Here is a 21,415-nt window from a genome sequence, read left to right on the forward strand (position 1 = left end):
CAGCAAAAATTCATCCCTAGGAAAAAGAAGCATGGTATAGGGAGGATGAGGCAACCATGGCTGACTAAGGAAGTCAGGGATAGCATAAAAGCAAAAGAGAAAGCATATAATGTGGCGAAGGGCAGTGGGAAACCAGAGGACTGGGAAGCTGACAAAGACCAACAGAGGGCAAAAAAAAGAAATAAGGAGGGAGAAGATTAAATATGAGGGTAAGCTAGCCATGAATATAAATGAAGACTGTAAGAGTTTCTTTAGGTACATAAAGGGCAAAAGAGAGGCAAAAGTGGACATTGGACCACTGGAAAATTATGGTGGAGAGATGGTAGTGGGGAACAAGGAAATGGCTAAGGAACTGAAGAATTACTTTGCGTCAGTCTTCACGGTGGAAGACACGAGTAATATCCCAAAAATTCAAGACAGTCAGGGGGCAGAGTTCAGTGTGGTGGGCATCACCAAGGAAAAGGTGCTAGTAAAACTGATTGGCTTGAAGGTGGAAAAATCACCTGGACCAGATGGACTACACCCTAGAGTTCTAAAGGAGATAGCTGAAGAGATAGTGGAAGCGTTAGTGGTGATCTTTCAGGAATCACTAGAATCAGAGTGGGTCCCAGAGGACTGGAAAATGGCTAACGTGACACCCCTGTTTAAAAAGGGAGTAAGGCAAAAGACAGAAATTTACAGGCCTATTAGCCTAACCTCAGTCGTGGGTAAGATTTTGGAGTCTATTGTAAAGGATGAGATTGCTGAATATTTGGAAGTGTATAGTACAATAGGCCAAAGTCAGCATGGTTTCATCAAGGGGAGGTCATGCCTGACAAATCTGCTAGAATTCTTTGAGGAAGTAACGAGCAGGGTAGACCAAGGAGAGCCAATGGATGTTATCTACCTGGACTTCAAGAAGGCCTTTGATAAGGTGCCACACAGGAGGCTGCTGAGTAAGATAAGGGCCCTTGGTGTTAGAGGCAAGGTGCTAGCATGGATAGAAGATTGGCTGTCTGGCAGAAAGCAGAGAGTAGGGATAAAGGGGTCTTTCTCAGGATGGCAGCCAGTGACAAGTGGAGTTCCACAAGGGTCAGTGCTGGGACCACAACTTTTCACTTTGTACATTAATGATCTCGATGAAGGAACTGTGGGCATTCTGGCTAAGTTTGAAGATGATACAAAGATAAGTGGAGGGACAGGTAGTATTGAGGAGGTGGCAAGGCTGCAGAAGGATTTGGACAGGTTAGGAGAATGGGCAAAGAAGTGGCAGATGGAGTACAACGTTGGAAAGTGTGAGGTCATGCACTTTGGGAAGAAGAATAAAAGCATGGACTATTTTCTAAATGGGGAGAAAATTCAGGAGCCTGAAGTGCAAAGAGATTTGGGAGTTCTAGTCCAGGATTCTTTCAAGGTAAACTTGCAGGTTGAGTCAGTAGTCAGGAAGGCAAATGCAATGTTGGCATTTATTTTGAGAGGACTGGAATATAAAAGCGGGGATGTACTACTGAGGCTTTATAAGGCTCTGGTCAGGCCACATTTGGAGTATTGTGTGCAGTTTTGGGCCCCATATCTCAGGAAGGATGTACTGGCCCTGGAGTGGGTTCAGAGGAGGTTCATGAGAATGGTCCCAGGAATGGAAAGCTTAACATATGAGGAACGTTTGAAGACTCCGGGACTATACTCATTGGAGTTTAGAAGGATGAGGGGGGATCTAATTGAAACTTTCAGAATACTGAATGGCCTGGGCAGAGTGGATGTTGGGAAGATGCTTCCATTGGTAGGAGAGACTAGGGCCCGAAGGCACATCCTTAGGGTAAAGGGAAGACCTTTTAGAACGGAGATAAGGAGAAACGTCTTAAGCCAGAGAATGGTGAATCTATAGAATTCACTGCCACAGAAGGCTGTGGAGGCCAGGTCATTGAGTACATTTAAGACTGAGATAGATAGGTTCTTGGTTATCAAGGGGATCAAGGGTTCCGGGGAGAAAGCAGGAGAACGGGGTTGAGGAACTTATCAGCCATGACTGAATGGCGGAGCAGACTCAGTGGGCCGAATGGCCTAATTTCTGATCCTATGTCTTATGGTCTTATAGAACAGCATTGTCAGATCGAGAGGAGGCAAAAAATATGCATTTGAAATGGCACTCATACTTTTGCTTATCTTCACAGTTATCGTATAAGTTACAAGAGAAAAAGTACAGTATACACCTTGAGTGGAAAATTTTAACCCTGAAAGGGCAGTTGGCACAGCTGGAAAGTTATCATTTTAACAAAGGCAGTATGACGCAGATGGCTAAGCTGCTTGACAAGCCTTGGAACGCTCATCAGCTGAGGCCAGGTGAGCAGTGTCAGACTGAGTTAAGTATCTTTCCACTTATTTGTTGCATTCAACGTATCTGTCTGGGGAACACCACTCTCCAGAAATTGAAGCCCTCAGTTCCCACAATCCTTCCAACCTCTCACTAACAAATTTCATGACAACCTGAAACCTGCTAACATAGTGAGTTTTGGTCCTCTATAGAGTGAACATAGAAGCTAAGACAAAAAATTAAGAAATGACTCATAAATGAACAAATATTTTGCTTTTGCGTTCTTCACTATAGAGAGTACAAAAGCCATTCCAGTAACAGCTATAAGTTAGGAAGCAGAAGGAGAAGAGGAACTTAGTGAAATTACAAACACCAGCAGAGTGGTACTATGCAAACTGATGGAGCTGTGGGTTGACAAATTTCTGGGTACAGATGGATTTAATCCTAGAGTTTTAAAATAGGTTGCTAATAAGCTAGAAGATGGATTGATGTTTATTTTCTAACATTCCCAAAATTCAGGAAAAGTTGCAGCTGACTGGAAAGCAGCAAATGTCAGGAAGGGAAGGAGGTGGGAAAAAGGAAACTGGCCAGTTAGCTTGACATCTTTCAGGAAAGAGATTACAGCTCAAGGAAAACTCAAGGCAATTGAGAGTCAGAAAAGTTTTTTCAAGGGAAATAACAGTTAATAAATTTATTGGAGTTCTTTGAAAAAGTAACACATGTGGTGCATGAATGAGAGTCTGTAGATGTACAATATTTGGACTTCCATATTTGAGTTGATAAGGTGCTACATCAAAAGTTATTCTGGAAAAGAGAAGCTCACAGTGTAGGGGGTAATGTTGGCTAGCTCGCAGAAAACCAAGTTTACATGAATGGATTTTTTATGATTGACAGGGTGTGAGAAATAGAGTCCCCTAGAGGGTCCATGCTGGATCCTCAATATTTTACAATTTACATCAGTGAAGGCATGGTAACTAAATTTGCATAGATAGGAAAGTATGTTGTGAAGAAGGCATAAGAGAGTTTCAAATGGACATGACAGATTCAGTGGGGGAGGGAATAAAATCTGGAAATGGAGTATAAGTTAGGAATATATGAAGTTGTTCACTTCGGCTCACAAACATTAGTATGCAGGTATAATGCATAGTCAGAAGATTCCTGGGATGCTATCCTTTATTGTGAGGATTTAACATAAAATTAAGGATGTGCTGCTTTAGTGATACAGGGCATTGGTGAGGCCACATCTAGAATACGATATGCAGATATTCTCTCTTCATTTAAAGAAGGGTATAATTGCATTGGAAGCAATTTGTAAGAGGTTTACGAGATTGATATGTTGAAGAGTGGGTTATGACAGTAGGTTTGACAGGCTGGGCTTGTTTCTATCGGAGATTAAAAGAGTAAGGGGTGACTTGATTGAAGTGTATATGATCCTGAATGGTCTTGACAAAATAGACATGGGAAAGATGTTTCCTCACGTGAGCATTTCAGAACTAAGGGGCATTATTTTAAAATTAGGGGCTGCCCTTTCAGGACATAGACAAGGGGACTTTTTTTCTCTCAGTGGGCTATATAACTTTGGAATTGTCTGTGTCAGAAGGCAGTGGAGGCAGGGTGATGAATATTTTTAAGGCAGAGGTGGATAGATTTTTGTTATCCCTGTTAACCCTCAATTCCCCAGCTATGTGGAATACAAAACACAAACACATCAGCCATGATTTTATTGAATAGGGGAGCAGACTAGAGGAGCCAAATGGTCCATTTCTGCTCCCATTTTGTATGCTTGCCTTCTCCTCAGACTTGCAATATTTCCTATTCTTTGATGGGATATTGGCAATACCTATTCCTTATTGCCCATGAACTGAGTTATTGACTAGGCCATTTCAGAGGTCAGTTAAGAGTCAACCACATTGCTGTGGTCTGGGATCACATCCAAGTCAGACTGGGTAAGGACAGCAAATTTATTTTCTTGAAGGACATTAGTGGATCAGATGAGTTTTAATGGCAGTCGATGATATTTTCATAACTGCCATTACTGAGACTAGCTTTAAATTCCAGATTTCATTAGTTGAATGTAAATGCTACCAGCTACTTGGGCTGGATTTGGACATTTGTCCCCAGAATTTTAGTTGGGCTTCTAGATTGCTACTGTGCCAACATCCTCTGAAAGGTTCAATGCATCCTACCTACCTGAGGCCTTTGCTTTCCAACAGTGATAGACCTCCACCCCCACTGAGGCTTCTGACCTCACCTCATGTTCCTACCACATTTCAGGAGCTGGAAGCAGCAGATCATGGTAGACAAGTGGCGGCCATTTATAGGTGAGTGCAAGCTGTTGGTGGCAGACATTTGGAAACCTCACTGAACATGAGGCAGATGAACTGCATTGAACATCAATTAGGCAAGCTCCCTGGAATTCAAAGTGTTTGGAACTTTGAATCACCAAAAATTGAATCACTAAAATCACCAATTTTTATGACTAATGAACTGTACATTGAACAGCTAGAAGACAGAGCTATTTATTTCTCCACAAAATATAAGCTCTGTCAAGCTGGAATACATGTCTCTTTATTTTAAAAAAAATGAACCGTCAATCTGCTTTCTAAGTTAATTGCCTTTTCAAAAAAAAACAGCCAAATATTTCTCCCAACATAGATATAGAACTTTCCTGAACAAAATGCATATTTATAAAGCACTAAGATTCTAAACTAACCAGTCTTATCTGTGTATAGATGTCAACTGGTTCCACCAATTTGTCTTTCCCATTCAGCACCAATACAGCAGGAAGCTCTGTGATTTCATCATTCCTTTTTTGGTGTAAGCACCATCTAGTGTTTGAAACCTGCTCGTACAGCTTTGCATTTCTTAAAAAAACAGTCTCGACTAACTAACACCCAGTAAAGGAGCAGCAACAGGAAAAACTCAACAGGAACAAAAAAGGGGAAAAAAAATCAAAAAAGCAAAACATGTAAAAGGGGAGAAACAAACAAACCATGTGCTCTACTTCTAAACCAAGCCAAAGACCTTCAACAAAAATTGGGAGGAAAATATTCAGAGACCAGGTGACCAATGATATCTTTACTGAATTCCAGATATTCAAGCAATATGTGCAACAATATTTTACAGATCAAGCCCTAGAAGAGATCTCTGAAAATCTTCGTTAGCATCATCAAAGAGGGTGTTCACGAAATAAATACATTCAGTCTCTTACTGAAAGATCAGCAAAATCCAAAAGAGATCCAGAGGGTCTAAAATCCATCTTAAGAAAAGCATTGATTTCAGGATCACAGAATCGCAGAAATGCTAGAGTGCAAAAGGAAGCCATTTGGCCATCATGTCTGCACTGTTCCTCTGAGCAATGTGACGTGATAACAGTCTCCTGCCTTTTCCTGTAACCCTGTGCATTTCCCAATACTGACCTGACAAACATGCCTGCAGCCTAAAAAATATGGATAAACTATTACTCTCTGTTTTCTATCCCTCAGCAAATTTTGTATTCATGGTGCTACTGTAATTTTATTCTATGATATGTAGTTTTCTTCTCAAGTCTGTTGTGTGACACTGTATCAAAGGCTTTTTTAAAAATAAATTAACAGATTCCATACAGACAGCACCCAAAGAGTCAATTGACCAGGCTGATGGAAACTTTTGCAGTAAAGATCATGAGTTTGATTTCTCAGAAGGAGAACTCAGGTTCATAGCTTTACTAATTGTCTCTACACAAATTGAAACCTTCAGGAAGGATCTTCAGGGTAAAGAAAAGGGCCATATCGTTAATGTATTTCCTGAAGATGGATATAACCATAAGGCCATAACAATTTCATACTGTTGGTGCAGTCAACATTACAGTTTCAGTCAGCAAAGCGCACAAAACCAGCAATATCTATCTCAGATGCTTTTTATCCCACCTGCCAAGAGTTTTTCAGGGTTTCCTCACACTTGTAAACATTGTGGCATCAAAGAACATTGAGCACACAGTTACAGGATCCAAACGCCAAGCCAGACCCCACAAAAGACAAGTGATCAACAAGATAACGCACTGTTGGCAGCACAGCATGTCTTAAGAAATGTGCACCATGAAGACATGGCAATGAAGTGCACAGTTAAGGAAGCCAAAGGTAACTTTTCTAGTAACTGTTTTAGATGACCAAAGTTTCCATATCACCAACCTCACACGCTTTGTTGACTGTATAAGAACCAGGAGCAGGAGTAGGTAATTCAATGCCTTAAGCCTGCTCCAAAGATCAGAAGCTTTTACAACCATTAGCATCAGACATCTTGAAAATACAGATCAACATACATTAAAAGCAAAATGCAACATTGAAGCTGGTCCCAGCATATTGCCACGACACATCCTGAAAGACACCTACCTCAGCAATTGGTGCTCGACGATATAACCTACACAATGCCATTTCTCAGCACATACCAGATCACAAAGTCTGTGCATTAAGTACAGAAACCTGGTCCATGCTTTATATCAGTCTGGGTCTGAAAATCGAGTAGTTAGGGGATTTTACATATTTCTTTTAAAACTTTAACATTTGTGACGAATCTGGAATAGTGTGACTTGATTTCCAGTGTGCTTCAGTGAGTCATGATACAGAGCAAGAACCTTTTCCAAGCTGGATGTGAAGCACGACTACTGGTCTGTTCATTTTGCAGAAAAATCCTCGGAGCTCACCGCATTTAGAATGCTATTTGGGTAGTCCTGTTTCTGATGGTTATCATTTGGGCTATTAGTTTGCCAAGACCTATTTCAGCTGAACATGGATAACATTATTGAAAATGTACCTTTTTTTAAGTGTTTGTGTAGCTGATGATATTGCAGTCATGGATAAAACAAAGGCAGAGTATGACCATTCACCAGATTAGTGTGACTTGTCAAACATCCGAAGCATTACATTGAAGTTTGAATTGTTAATCTTGTAAACTGTTTTACCTGTTTGTACTATGATCAAATTAAAAACATATGAGTCTGTACAACCATGTATATGTGGTTACTGACCTGACAAACCTGTCTGCAGCCTAAAAAATATGCATAAACTATTACTCTCTGTTTCCTATCCCTCAGCAAATTTTGTATTCATGGTGCTACTGTGATTAATTTCAGTGTAATTTTGTTTTAAAGAATCCATCCAGTGTGGAAACAGGCCATTCAGCCTAACAAGCCCACACAAACTCTCCGAAGAGCAGTCTACCCAGGCTCACCCCCTTATCCTATACTTGCATTTCCCATGGTCAATCCACTTAGCATGCACATCCCCAGACACTATGACCAATTTAGCATGGCCAATCCACCTAACCCACACATCTTTGGACTGTGGGAGGAAACCCACACAGACATGGGGAGGATGTGCAAACTCTACACAGACAGTTGCCTGAAGGTGGAATTGAACGTGGGTCACTGGCATTGTGAGGCAGCAGTGCTAACCACTGAGCCACCGTGCTTAAGAGACATGCTCGTGACATTATTACTATACCAAGCACATGACCTGAGCACACAAAAGTCTCAGACCTCACCTTCACTGGGGCAACCCGAAGCATGACATGTTGATGGTAATGTGCTACTGTTTGTAACTGAACAGCTATTATTTGCTCCAACACTGAACTGCCTGTGATTGTAATGTGTGTATGTTATCAGGAGCTGCAGGAAACCTTGGCTAAATCTTTCAGTACCACATTACCACATCTAAGCTCTTATGCTACAGGAGCTAAATTAACTATCACCACATCAGGTATAAATACCCTGCTGAAGGCAAAGCCAATACCATGGTGGCAGATCAAAATTCTCTACCTAATAGCAGTGCAGAAGTACCTCATGACATATGCAGTACTGCAACAGTTCATGGACATGGCCCAACACCAGCAACTCATGGGAAAGTGAAGGTGGAAATAAATTGTAGCCTGGTGAACAATCCTGAGAATTACTGTTAGGAAACAGGGTCCAAAACTGGAAAAACAGATGATTCTCTCTATTTCTATTTCTCTTAAATTTCTTTGAATGCCTCTCTTGAGCCAGCAATCTGTGGCTCCTGTGCATTGAACAGTCAACAATGTATATGTTATCATTATGGATAAATTTAATTAAACTTGGGGAGAATCAAAATGAGACTGAAGCAATTTGAGAAATTCAGAAATTGGACCATTCGACTTTTATTCTGATCCATCCAAATGTTGGCAGCTGTCTTCAGAATGACAATGAAACATTATTTGTCTGAACTGGAGTTAGTAACAAGAATAACAGTTTTAGCAAAGTTATGCTATATCGGAGTGAATGTTACATGCATTAACTTTTGATAGTTTTACCATTCCTTTGAGCGCCCCGTTGGTCTTTGCACTGCTGACTCATCATGAGTCATGTCTGTGTTATACCAGACACAAAATGAATATGGAAACCAAGATTAAGATATGCTGCTATCTTACAAAAGAAGTTGAAAAAGCTTCAATCCCTTCTGTTATAAATTATGTACAGGGTGTTCGAGTTTGATATTGATATAAACAAGATTAGCAGAATTGTGCTGTTCCCGCAGGGAAAGATTCTTTTCTGTATACATTCGAATCTTGGTTGTTAGCAGATTATTAAATCACCAGGCTCCTCTTATTAATAAAATAAATGACAAATTCAGCTGCTTCTTAAGATTCAATATTTGTAAAACTAATTGAAACAATTAAGCCCCACTATAGAATTTGAATTTATCAGAATCATCATGCAACCTGTCAGGTTGTAAGATTTGTCCAAAGCTGCAGAAAGTTTCAACTGATAGTGTACAAATTTATTTTAACTAAGTTTAGATCAATTGTGATTGGTGTTATTGAACTTCATATCCATGTCTGATTTAATACTAAAATACATTTAAAAATATATGCTGTCATGATATTCGTAGCTGGTTGCTATGGAAATATTTTCAGTAAGAACTTTTGCTGGTATTGTGTTGGGATTCTTCCATCTTCATTTTCAAAAAGTGGATCAAATAAATTGAAGAATTAATTGATCTGTGGCTACTTAAAACAAAAATTGTTAATAACTTGCCATTATTAATGAATGGTATTGCCTCTCATGTTTGAAGATTTTCAATAATAGAAGATTTTCAATCTGTGTTGGAAACCTGAAACTAAAGCTTTGAATAACAGAAAATATTACAAGTCAAAAAATAGTTAATCACAGAATTGTTACAGTGCAGAGAGAGGTCATTTGGTCTATTGTACCTGTACCAACTCTTCAAAAGCGTATCATTACTGAATGTAAATCTGCTGCTTTTTCACTATACCCTGCACATTATTTCTATTGATTTTGACCCAAATAATGATTATTTTCAGTACCTACCTCATCAGACTATGTAGATAAGCAGCCAAGTCTCTTCCAGTCATTTCTCCGTCTTGGGATTGTTTATTCTAGGATCATTCGGTCCTCAGTCATTAGGAAGGGAGTTAATGGACTTGTTAATGGAAAAGGAGTGGAATGATTTAACTTCCAGGAAGTTCAACTTGGGTTTTGGAAAAGGAGTATAAGTCAGAGATAGCTGATAAAATGGTTTCAATCTTAGTGATGAAGAAATCCATGAGCTCATTGTACTTGTTGGAGGAGAGGGTGGAGGAGATGGAGATGTTTATAGTAGATGGTTGGTAAAATAATATCTATTTCAGACGTCTACAGTTTACATTAATCATGCTCATTACGCATTTATCTATCAGTTGGAAAGTAAAACTCCTTTGAATCATTGCCAAATTTTAAAACGTCAACCTGAGAAGGCTCACCTTGTTGCATCATTTATCAGTTTATAAATCAAGTGATTTTGAAGTCAATATATGTATTGGTTAATGACTTTACATATACAGGGCAGTTTGCAACAGAACCTGATTTGAGTAATAATTATTTTACATGTAATCCTTGATGATACACAAATAAATAAGATTTGAATATGTTAAGCCTGGCTTGAAATATAAGCAATAGTTCATAGTTAAAAAGCTAACATCAACTATACTGCATCAACCAGTCCTATGCACGAGTCTATTTTAATATATAAATCCTCATTAAACCACAGAATAGTTAGTTCATAAAACAAAGTTCATGTTACCTGTAATGTAGTGTGTTCTCCTGCATGAACAGAGATTATGCAAATTGTCAAATTAGTGTAGGAAATTTTCAGCTCTGAATGCTAGCCATTTATACAGGAACAATTAATTCTGGCTATCATCCTTGTAAACTTTGTAGTTTGTAATCAAATGAAGCTTTCCTTCACATTGTCTGCCTTTACCTCATTTGTATGCACAGGTTAATACAACAAGCATGCCTTTTTCTACAAAAAAAATTTCAAAACATTTTACCCGAATGAATAGGATCTTTTCTCCAACACGATATCGTCCTTGGGAGAGACGCTCCACTGAAAACTTATTTGGACATTTGCAAGGAGGATCTTCTGAAATTTGTTTCACCTATAATGAAATATGGAAAATATCAAAATTCACATATCTTTAAGGAAGCAATCATTTCCTCTAATTTAAGCTAAGTAGAGGGAGAGGAAGGATTCAGGAGAAAGGAAACATAGGCATTGAAATCAAAAGATTACAGCAATACTCTAAGGCATCTGTTTAGAGAATGATACCCACTGTGGGACAAGAAGTCTAGGGTTTATAAGCAAATAGAAACAACAGCAAAGAGTTTTTTTTGAGGAATTAACAAGGAGAATGGATAAAGGGGAACCAGTAGACATCATACTTCTGAATTTCCAAAAAGTGCTTGATATGTTATTGCCCATAAATCTGTCTAATGAGATAAGAGCCTATGGTGTTGGCAACAGTCTGTTAACATGTACATAGGATTGGTTAACTAACAGAAGACAGAGAGTTGGGATAAAGGGGAGAGCATTTTCAGGATGGCAACCTGTAACTCACAGAGTGCCATAGGGAATAGTGCTCTGTCCACAATTATTTATGATATATATTAACAACTCAGATGAGAGAAGTGAATGTACTATAGCCAAATTTGCACATAACACAAAAAGTACCTGTGGAGGCAACTAATGAGGATAACGCAGAGTCTGCAAATAGCTATAGAGAGGTTAAATGAGTGTCAGAAATTTGGCAGATGGAATACAATATGGGAAAATGTGAAGTTATGCATTTTGATGGGAATAATAGAAAAGCTGAAAATTGTTGAAATGGAGAAGGACTGCAGAAAGCTGCAACAGAGAGGGTTTTGTTTGGTCCTTGTGCATGAATCACAAAAAGCCAGCATACAAGTTCAGTGGATAATAGGGATAGCAAATGGACTATTGGTCTTTATTTCAAAGGAATAGAGTATAAAATAGGGAAGTCTTACTAAACGTATACAAGGCACTTGTCAGATCACAGCTGGAATACAGTGAACAGTTTTGAATCATAGAATCATTCATAAAAAAGAGGCCTATTGAGTCTGTCCCCTTATCTAAGGAAGGATATAGTGGTATAGGAGGCAGTCCAGACAAGGTTCTCTGGGTTGATCTTAAGTATGGATGGATTTTCTCATGTGGCAGAGATTAAAAGAATGAGAAGAGACCTTATTGAAACATATATGATTCTTTGTGTGCTTGACGTGGTAGATGCTAAGTGGTTGACTCCCCTTGTGGGAGAGTTGAGGACCAGAGGGTCTTAATTTTAAAGAAGAAGGTCACCTATTTAAGATGGAGATGAGAAGGAATTTCTTGTTGCATCGGGTCATTCAGTCTGTAGAATTATTTACTGCAGAGAATTGTCGAGGCAGGAAAAGTGCGTCGAGGATTGGTCTATTAGGAATCATGTAGAGGTGATATGTTGGACTGGGTTAGACAAGGTCAGAAGTCACATGACACCACGTTATAGTCCAACAGGTTTATTTGAAATCACAAGCTTTTGGAGCACTAAAGGAGCACTGAATGATCAACACTGATCATTTTAAATTAGTAAAATATGAAGCAGATCTTGAATGTGGCTTTATTCAACGTGTTGCGAATTCTGAAGTAAAGCATATATGGCCCAAGTACCCTGTAGATTTATGAAATGATTCAAATTATCCATAATTAACAAATTCCAAGCAAATCTTTTAAAGAAATACTGGCTAGAGAGGCAAATTTTTCGAATTTTATTGGACAGAAATTTTAACAGAAAAAAAACCGAAGTTTATGCATGCCACATGTTCGGCTTATATCTTTGTTTTAATGAAGTATCTTGCCTAGTTTGTTTGTTGTTGCTCAACACTCATGAATATGTGTGTCCAGTAGGAAGTCATTCAATGGAAATTAAAAGTAGGAATATTAGCAAGCTTTTAAAAAAAAATTTACTCCAGGGATGCTCTGACCAGCTCTCGAGCTTTGACCCATTCCTGCCTAAAATCAGTTAACACAATACGAACCATGACACATTTAGCCATTGGCCAACTGGGGATATTGATTCTGACCATTTCACAAGGAAATACCTGCAAGTTATCTGTGGCACGTGTGTAATTTTTAAGAGGTTGCGAGCATTTAAATCCATTTTTAAGGGATTTTAGCATCCAATGTTATTCTTAAAGTAACATTTCGACACATGTCATTGATTTTACAGCTTTTTCTAAATTTTATTGCACCATGTTGACTGATCCTGAACTATGAACTAATTTTAAACATTCCAAAATCAACATGAAACTCTAGATTTTGACATCCATTTGGCTTCAAACTAAACAATACGGAAGCAAATGAATTTTGAGACTTTACGTCGATAAAAGAGGAAACAGTGCATTCCAAAAATCACAAAGCTAGTCATCAATTTCTGGTATTTGATTCTGTCACATAAATAATTGTAAAACAATGTTGAATTACATCATCTAATTTTCCAGTTCTAACAGTAAATGAATAATTAAACCCTCCAATTTTGCAAGCCACAGACTAACATCAATTAGGTGACAATTTAGCTCCTGGAGCATTAGTCATTCTCCATTAACTATGTGTACTAGGGTTCAATAACCCTTATACAATCTGTGGGCCTCTGGCTGATTTTGTTCTTTTTGATTTTGCTGATTTTGTTTTTTTCTTATTTTGCTACTAATTCACAGAAAGTGGATGTCTCTGGCTTGGCCATATTTTATTGCCCATCTCTAATTGCCTTGGAGAAGGATGTGGTGAGGTGTCTTCTTGAAATGCTGCAATCTATGTAGTGTACGTACGTCCACAGGGCTATCAGGGAGGGAATTCCAAGATTGTGACTTAGTGATACTGAAGGAATAGTGATATGGTTTCAAGTCAGGATGGCATATGCCTTAGAGGGTAACTTGTAGGTGGTAATGTTCCCATGCATTTGTTTCCAATATTCTTCTTGACAGCAAGTGTTTGGACTGTGCTTTCTAAGGAACCTTGATGCAGTGCATCTTATAGCTGGTACGCACTGCTGTCACTGTGCGTTAATGGTAGATGGAGTGAATATTGAAGTTGTTAGATGGGGTGTCAATCAAGCAGGTTGCTTTATGTTGATAGTGTTGAGTTTCTTGAGTGTTGCTGGCGCTACACTCCTTCAGGCAAGTGGAGAATATTCTATAACACTCTTGCCTTGAGCATTGTAGATGGTGAATACGCTTTGGGGATTCAGGAGGTCAGTTACTAAATGCAAAATTCCCAGCCTCTGACCTGTTCTTATTGCCACTGTATTTGTACAGCTAGTCCATTTCAGTTTCTAGTCATTGGTAACCCCTAGAATGCTGGTATTAGAGGATTCATTGATGGTGATTCCCCTGGATGTCAAGGGATGATAGTTGAATTCTCTCTTGTTAGAGACTCTGGTTCATCCCAGGAATGTAAAAAATAGTGAACTTAGATTTTGAAGTAATATCATATGGATCCAAACCTGTAACAGCAAAAAACATACATCGGAATCACTAAGGTTTTTTCTCACAGTAAGATTTGGATATTTACAGAGGACGGGTTAGTGGAGAGGGGAGAGCTTGGAATAGGCAACCTGCCATTTCAGATTTCTTTGACCGCTGTGAAATTTATTGCATCTGGATGTGCATTTTAATCATAGAGTCATAGAGTCCTACAGCACGGAGACAGGCACTTCGGCCCAAACTGTTCCAAAATGTCTATCCACGCTAAACCCATTCCCTGCATTTGGCCCATATCCTTCTAAACCTTTCCTATCCATGTATTTGTCAAAATGCCTTTCAAATGTTGTTATTGTACCCACTCAAACACTTCCGCTGGCGGTTCATTCCATATGCATAACACCCTCTTGTGAAAAAAGTTGCTCCTCAGGTTCCCATTTATTCTTTCCCCTCTTACCTGTAACAGACGCCTTCTAGCCCTTGATTCCCCAACCCTGGGAAAAAGACTGAGTGCATTCATAGAACATAACAGCGCAGTACAGGCCCTTCGGCCCTCGATGTTGCGCCGACCTGTGAAACCAATCTGAAGCCCATCTAACCTAAACTATTCCATTATCATCCATATGTTCACCCTATCCATGCCTCTCATGATCTTGTACACTTCTATAAGATCCCCCCTCAGTCTCCTACGCTCTAAAGAAAAAGTCCTAGCTTATCCAACCTCTAAGTCAGTCCTTTGAGTCATGGCGACATTCTTGTAAATTTCTTCTGCATTCTTTCCAGTTTAATAATATCCTTCCTCCAGCAAGGTGACCAAAACTGAACACAATACTCCAACTGCAGCCTCACCAATGTCCTGTACAACTGCGACATAACTTCCCAACTTTTATACTCAATGCCCTGACTGATGAAGGCCAGTGTGCTAAAAGCCTTCTTCACTGCCCTGTCTACCTGTGACTCCACTTCCAGAGAACCATGCACCTGAACTCCAACGTCCCTCTGTTCCACTACACTCCTTAAGGCCCTGTCATTTACCAAGAAACTCCTACCTTGATTTGACTTTCCAAAATGCAACACCTTACATGTATCTATATTAAACTACATTTCCTGGCCCACTTCCCCAGCTGATCAAGATTCTGCTGCAATTTCTGATAACCTTCCTCACTTTCCACAATGCCGCCTACTTTAGTGTCATCCGCAAACTTACTAATCATGCTTTGTACATTCTCATCCAAATCATTGATATAGATAACAAACAGCAATGGGCCCAGCACAAACCCTGACACCACTTGTCACAGGCCTCCAGTCCAACAAGTATCCTTCCACTGTTACTCTCTGCTTCCTACCATCAAGCCAATTGTGTATCCAATTTGTCAATCTTCCCTGGATTCCACAGGATCTAACCTTCCAGAGCAACCTACTATGTGGAACCTTATCAAAGGCCTTACTGAAATCCATTTAGACAATGTCTACTGCCCTACCCTCATCAACCTTTCTGGGCACTTCATCAAAGAACTCTAACAAATTTGTGAGGCATGATCTCCCACGCACAAAGCCATGCTGACTCCTTCTCATCAAACCCTGTCTTTCTAAATGCATGTATACCTAATCCCTCAGAATCTTCTCAAATAACTTACCTACCACAGATGTTACACCCACTGGTCTAAAATTCCCAGATTTTTCTTTGCAGCCCTTCTTGAATAAGGGCACAATGGTCCTGATAGGTTTCCTTTCAAAATTCAAGCTGATTGGTTGGCTTGTTTTCTGTACAGCGGATAGCAAGCTGGAGCAAACTACAGACATAGGCAGATATATTTTATTACACTAGGTGGGAGACGATTATACCAATAGTGGTCATGTTTGGAAGGTGTGTGAGGAATGGAAGGGCCGATCCCCTACACTGGGAGTAACCAATCTCTGATTGCAAGATGGCTTCAATCCCTAAAACAAGGAGCTTTTTTTATCAGGGCTCTAAAGGAGTCAGTGGGATGCTCAGGGGGCATGATGGGACCACTCCTGTTCCTCCTAGCCAACAAGCAAACCAGTAAAGGCACCTTCACTCCAAAGGTGCCCTCACTTCATTTCAGCAGGCAGGTTTTCAAAGCCTCCATGGTCTACTGTAAAATCTGTAAAGAAGGTTTGGTCAGAGGATGCCAGCCTCATTTCAATATTTACAACACACTTCCTGGAAACAGTTCACCTGCAACCCTCCACCACTACATCTGGAAATGGGCAGGTTTTTGAAATCTTAACGTCTGATCTGAGCCCAGAAGCCCATTTGGTATGTGTTGCAAGGTTTTGGCAAGGCATTAGTTTCTCTTAGGCATTTACCTCTAGGAGAGAATGATGTGAAAAAAAATGCAACTCCACAGTCCGCACAGGCAATACGACACAGTTTAAAGCTTGCACAGATACAATAAACATTGAGTTACTAGTTTAATTGATATATTTTTAAAATGTATTCAATCAGCTGATGTTTGCAAGACCCAAATCAAAGTGTCTAATGTTTCTGTAATTGACAGGAATTGCTGAACAATCCTAGTGTGCTAGAAGCTTTGGCACCATCTGAGCCTATATAACGTGACCCCTGAATTCTTATTTAAATGGATTCTATTCACGTTCCCCCATTATTCCATCGTTGTGACAATTCACATTAAATTTACTGCAATGTCAGTCAAAAAAGACTTTGAATTACTTTAATGGCTTGAACATGATGCCTGACATTTCTCCAATTATTGCTGACACTTAAAATCTTTGATGATAATTTCATTCCAAATTTGTGTACTAAACATCAAAATAGTAAGATCTGACACAGTAAACATTTTCCGTCAGTAAAATACTGTTTTCTTACATTTTGTAACAGTTTTATGTTTAAAAACATGTAGCTAAGCACTATTTGTTCAGTGAATATGAAATGTAAAGCATCGGATCTGGTATGTGATAGTTAAACTCATAGCCTTTCATTAACATGCTATCTGGAGATTTCTCATGGAACTGGCAGCTGTATGGTACCTCAATTAGGTCAGTATTTTCAACTTTAGTTTGAAAACAAAAGTGTGAAAGAGGATAAAAGACAGACCAAAATCATTTCGTGAACTATTCATCTAGTAAAATTCCATGTTAGTTAAAAGTTTGAATTCATGTGTCATTCAAATGATTTTCTCTTTCTGTCTGGTTGGTAGTTGAATAGAATTTCTCTATTTCGTTTAAGCCAAGTAAGCAGATGATAGAACTTGAATATTTTATAAAGAGAGAGATGTTGCCAAAGCTTCTAGCACACTAGGATTGTTCAGCAATTCCTGTCAATTACAGAAACATTAGACACTTTGATTTGGGTCTTGCAAACCTCAGCTGATTGAATACAGTCTACAATCTGCTATGAAAAGTCAGAGGTAAGCATCATTTGATTTGGTCAGCCAGTAGTTGGGACATACAGCCTAAGTACTTGCATTGCGTTAGTACTGAAACTCACTAACAAAGCTGCTTAATTGTGTGACAGGCAGAGGATCTTTTAGAGCTGATGGAAGCATCCTTTCAATAAAAAAAAAATCCACATTGCCATTGCACAGTAGTGTGGAATGGCTTGCTTACACCTACTGTTCAAATGATCAAATAGCTTCAGCAAAATCACTCTTTTTCTCATCAGTTTTCAAACGATTATGTTGAATTAGGCAATGTTTTCTGCAAAGGCTGCAACTATTGCAATTTAATATTGCCAGAATTTACTAAAGTATTGTTGACCACTAATGAAAGAAAGATAGGTTAATGAAGCAAAAGCAAATAAAGGAGCAGCAACACTTTTTGTCTTGTGTTCATATCTGTCCTTATCCCAGAACTCACATTTACGGAACATGACACCTACAAATGATATTTGAGACTTTTTCACAAAAAAAGATTATCGCTGAGATATGTCAGAGCCTGCAGATGGCCCAGATTTTGTGGTCAGTAGCAAACAAATGAAAGATCCAATTTGTTACGAATACAGTTGCCCAAAGATTTTTGTGTATCTTTGACTGGAATCTTGCTTAGAATCAGATATCCAAACCAACATGTAGTCTTTAAAGAGGATCTAGGACTTATGTGAACTGGGCAAGTAACAATGTGTTACTTCAACCAATCTGGTTGAATAATCCTTACTGATGTATGCAATGTCTAAATGAGGAAGTCTTACTTTAGAATATTTAATAGAAAGTATAATCATGAACAGAATGTGAAATAAGCACATTAAAAAATGAGATTGAGAGAGATAAAGAGGCAGAAATTAAATAGTCTTTTATTTTATTCGAAAAGGACTGCAATAATGAAATCTGAAGGAATGAGATTTCACATTTTTAAAAGTCAATTCTTCATGTGAAAAGGGTTGTTTGGCAGTACTTAAGAATAACTATATTATTAAAAATTCACGTGCATTTGAATGGGGAAGCAATAACTGTTTCTGCTATATTTATAAGAAATTAATAACTGAAGATAGGAATATTTATTTCAATGTCAAGTCAATCAATGGTATATCAAAGAATGTGGAAGAGCACAGCATGCTGAACAGAGACTTCCAAAATATTCAGATTTTACTGTGAATGAGTGGACATTAAATGCTGCTGTCTGATTTAATACACATATCCTGATCACAGTCATTCTTAGCACAAAATGTGTTAGAATATCTCAGACTGCAACAGCTGGTTCTGTAGTTGGGAAGGTTAGTAGGGCATTTTGCTTTAATGCTGTTGCAGCCTTTTGATTTCCTTTCATTTTAATTGTTCCTTTATAAAGAAAGATTCCTAAATCTCAAAAGATCCTCAGTAATGGCATTATTTTAGTCTAATTAGGTAAAGTGAGCAATTTGAGAATTCAATGTGATGGAAGGTAAAGACAGCTCAAAAATGCTCATAAGCAATGTATTGTCTTCCCTATTCTATAGTCTATATGGCTTTAGTCAGAGTTAGTAGACTTGTGAGACATTCTGTAGATTTTCCTGACATTCAAGAACAGTTTAGAGATAGCAGGAACTGCAGATGCTGGAGAATCTGAGATAACAAGGTGTAGAGCTGGATGAAGAAGGGTCTAGGCCCGAAACATCAGCTTTCCTGCTCCTCTGATGCTGCTTGGCCTGCTGTGTTCATCCAGCTCTACAACTTATTATCACAGTTTAGAGATAATGTGTTATTGTTGAAGATGCCATCCTTCATGAAACATTAAACCAAGACCCTATCTGTGCATATTCAAATAGTTGTGGTGGCTTTTAAGCATCCTATGATGACATTCTAAGAAAAGCATGCTTCCTGAGCAACATTTGTTGTTTGAATATCATGAGGAGAAATATATTAATTGGATATTTATTGCATTGCTGTCACTGGATTTTGCTGCATGTGAAACCACTGTCAAATTTGCCTATAAACTTCTAAATAAATCCTAGTACAGGAAGAGCTTAAGCCATATCCAAGGAATATTGAAGAATTCAAAGGAAGAACAGCAAGTAAAATGTGTTAGCTAGTTAACATATGTGAGTCCAGTGAGACAGGTGGTGAAAGGCATTTGAATCCAAACTAATTTTAAAGAACTGACAAACATGAATGTACTTTTGTAGGAGGACTGAAGCAATTATAAAATTCAAGATAAAAGATAACCTTGGAAAAATTCATGCAAACCAGCAGATCTAAAAATCAAAAGGGTAGACATATCAGGAGTAAGAAAGAGTACCAGAACTTTGATATGTGAACTTCATTGGTCAGGACTGCCAATCACTTAATCCAACCAAACATGCACTTTACAGAGCTGTAGAGGGGGACAAGCTAATGGCAATGTATAAATGTCCAGGGGATAATGATACTTCATTGGCTTTAAAGCATTTGCTCTAGAGCCACTGATCTTTTTAATCATAGAATCCCTACAGTGCAAAGGCAGGCCATTCAGCCCATCAAGTCCACACCGACCCTCTGAATGGCATCCCACCCAGACCCATCACCTTATTCCCTGTAGACATTTCCCATGACTAATCCACCGAGCCTGCACACTGGACCCTACAGGCGATTTAGCATGGCCAGTTCACCTAACCTGCACATCTTTCGTCTGTGAGAGGAAACCAGAGCACCTGGAGGAAATCCATGCAGGCACAGGGAGAATGTGCAAACTCCGCACAGACAGTCACCGAAGGCTGGAATTGAGCTTGAATCCCTGGCTCAGTGAGGCAGCAGTGTTAACCCACTGAGCCATGAGGCCACCCAAGAGACACCCCCCCCCACCCCACCAACCCCTTTTAAGAGATGTGTGGCTAGCACTGAAGTCTGAGTACAGAGCTAGAACAGAACGTTTGAACAGTCACATAGGTCAGATCCTACTCGATTAGTTGATTCTCTAAACATTAACCTTATCAATCAAGCTTTTCTGCGTACAAACTTTTACTTTTTAGTCTACAAATTTCACAAGAAAATTACCTTCTCAGGTGTTCCAAAGCTCAGAGACAATGAGAATTTTACTTTATAGAGTGTGTGGCCCACCAACATCCCCAACCCCACCACTACTACTCCCCTTAGCTAAAAAAAAAGCTTTGTAATTCTGCCATTGCCTCACATCTCTAAGCAGTTAGGAATTTTTTCTAACTCAACTTATGCAAAAGACATTGGAACCTTTTTTTTCAAATCTCTGTAGCCATAACAAAATATTCCTTACTAATGAGATGACCAATTGATTATAGCTGCTGAGGTGTCAACAACTGACAGTTAAGAAGTTACAAATTTAGATACAGAAATTTTTTTGTCATTTAAAAAGTAATCAAAGACCTAATATCCCAAAGAAGCTACTATATTGTCCGGCCTCAGGCTCCTACTAGTCTTAACTGAGAGTAAGATTATCAAACTTAAAGCCAAAACTGAGTGGCCAATTTTCTCCTTTCCCCTTTCAGAATGTAGTGACTCCTCAGTGCAGTACAATTTCATGGTTATTGGCTTCCCAAACATTCTTCATCCATTGTTTCTTATTTGTGGATGATCCTTGACAATGAATGTCATCAGACCACTTAACAGGGTCAGAGCTGAGACTATCTTGTTCTCACTGACATTCCCGTATGCTCACTTTGAGCAGAGATTGCTCGATAGCACTGAGGAGAATAAACCTAGACTAACTTTGCTTCTAGTTGAAAAGAGGCACTCAGGCCAATTGTAACTATCTCTAGTTTCATTTCTACTGATAAAGAGCTAACAGCACTGAATTGGGACCAAAACAGAGACTTCCAAAGTAAGTACCACTCAACTGTTCAGTGGGTAGACTTCATGAGCTATGAGATGTAGGAGCAGAAGTAAGTCATTCAGCCCATCAAGTATCCTCCA

The 21,415-nt window shown here is 39.0% G+C and overlaps 1 protein-coding gene across 1 annotated transcript in view; it reads right to left on the reverse strand.

Moving 5' to 3' along the window:
* Positions 1 to 21,415, reverse strand: part of LOC109910436 (growth arrest-specific protein 2) — a 127,188-nt gene that overhangs the window by 40,812 nt on the left and 64,961 nt on the right. The window contains exon 4 of the mRNA XM_048606895.1: positions 10,616 to 10,723. Coding sequence (XP_048462852.1) covers positions 10,616 to 10,723 — 108 coding nt within the window. The remainder of the gene's footprint in view (positions 1 to 10,615; positions 10,724 to 21,415) is intronic.

The sequence above is a fragment of the Rhincodon typus genome, chromosome 17 (genome assembly GCF_021869965.1).
Source record: "Rhincodon typus isolate 14 chromosome 17, sRhiTyp1.1, whole genome shotgun sequence".
NCBI lineage: Eukaryota > Metazoa > Chordata > Chondrichthyes > Orectolobiformes > Rhincodontidae > Rhincodon > Rhincodon typus.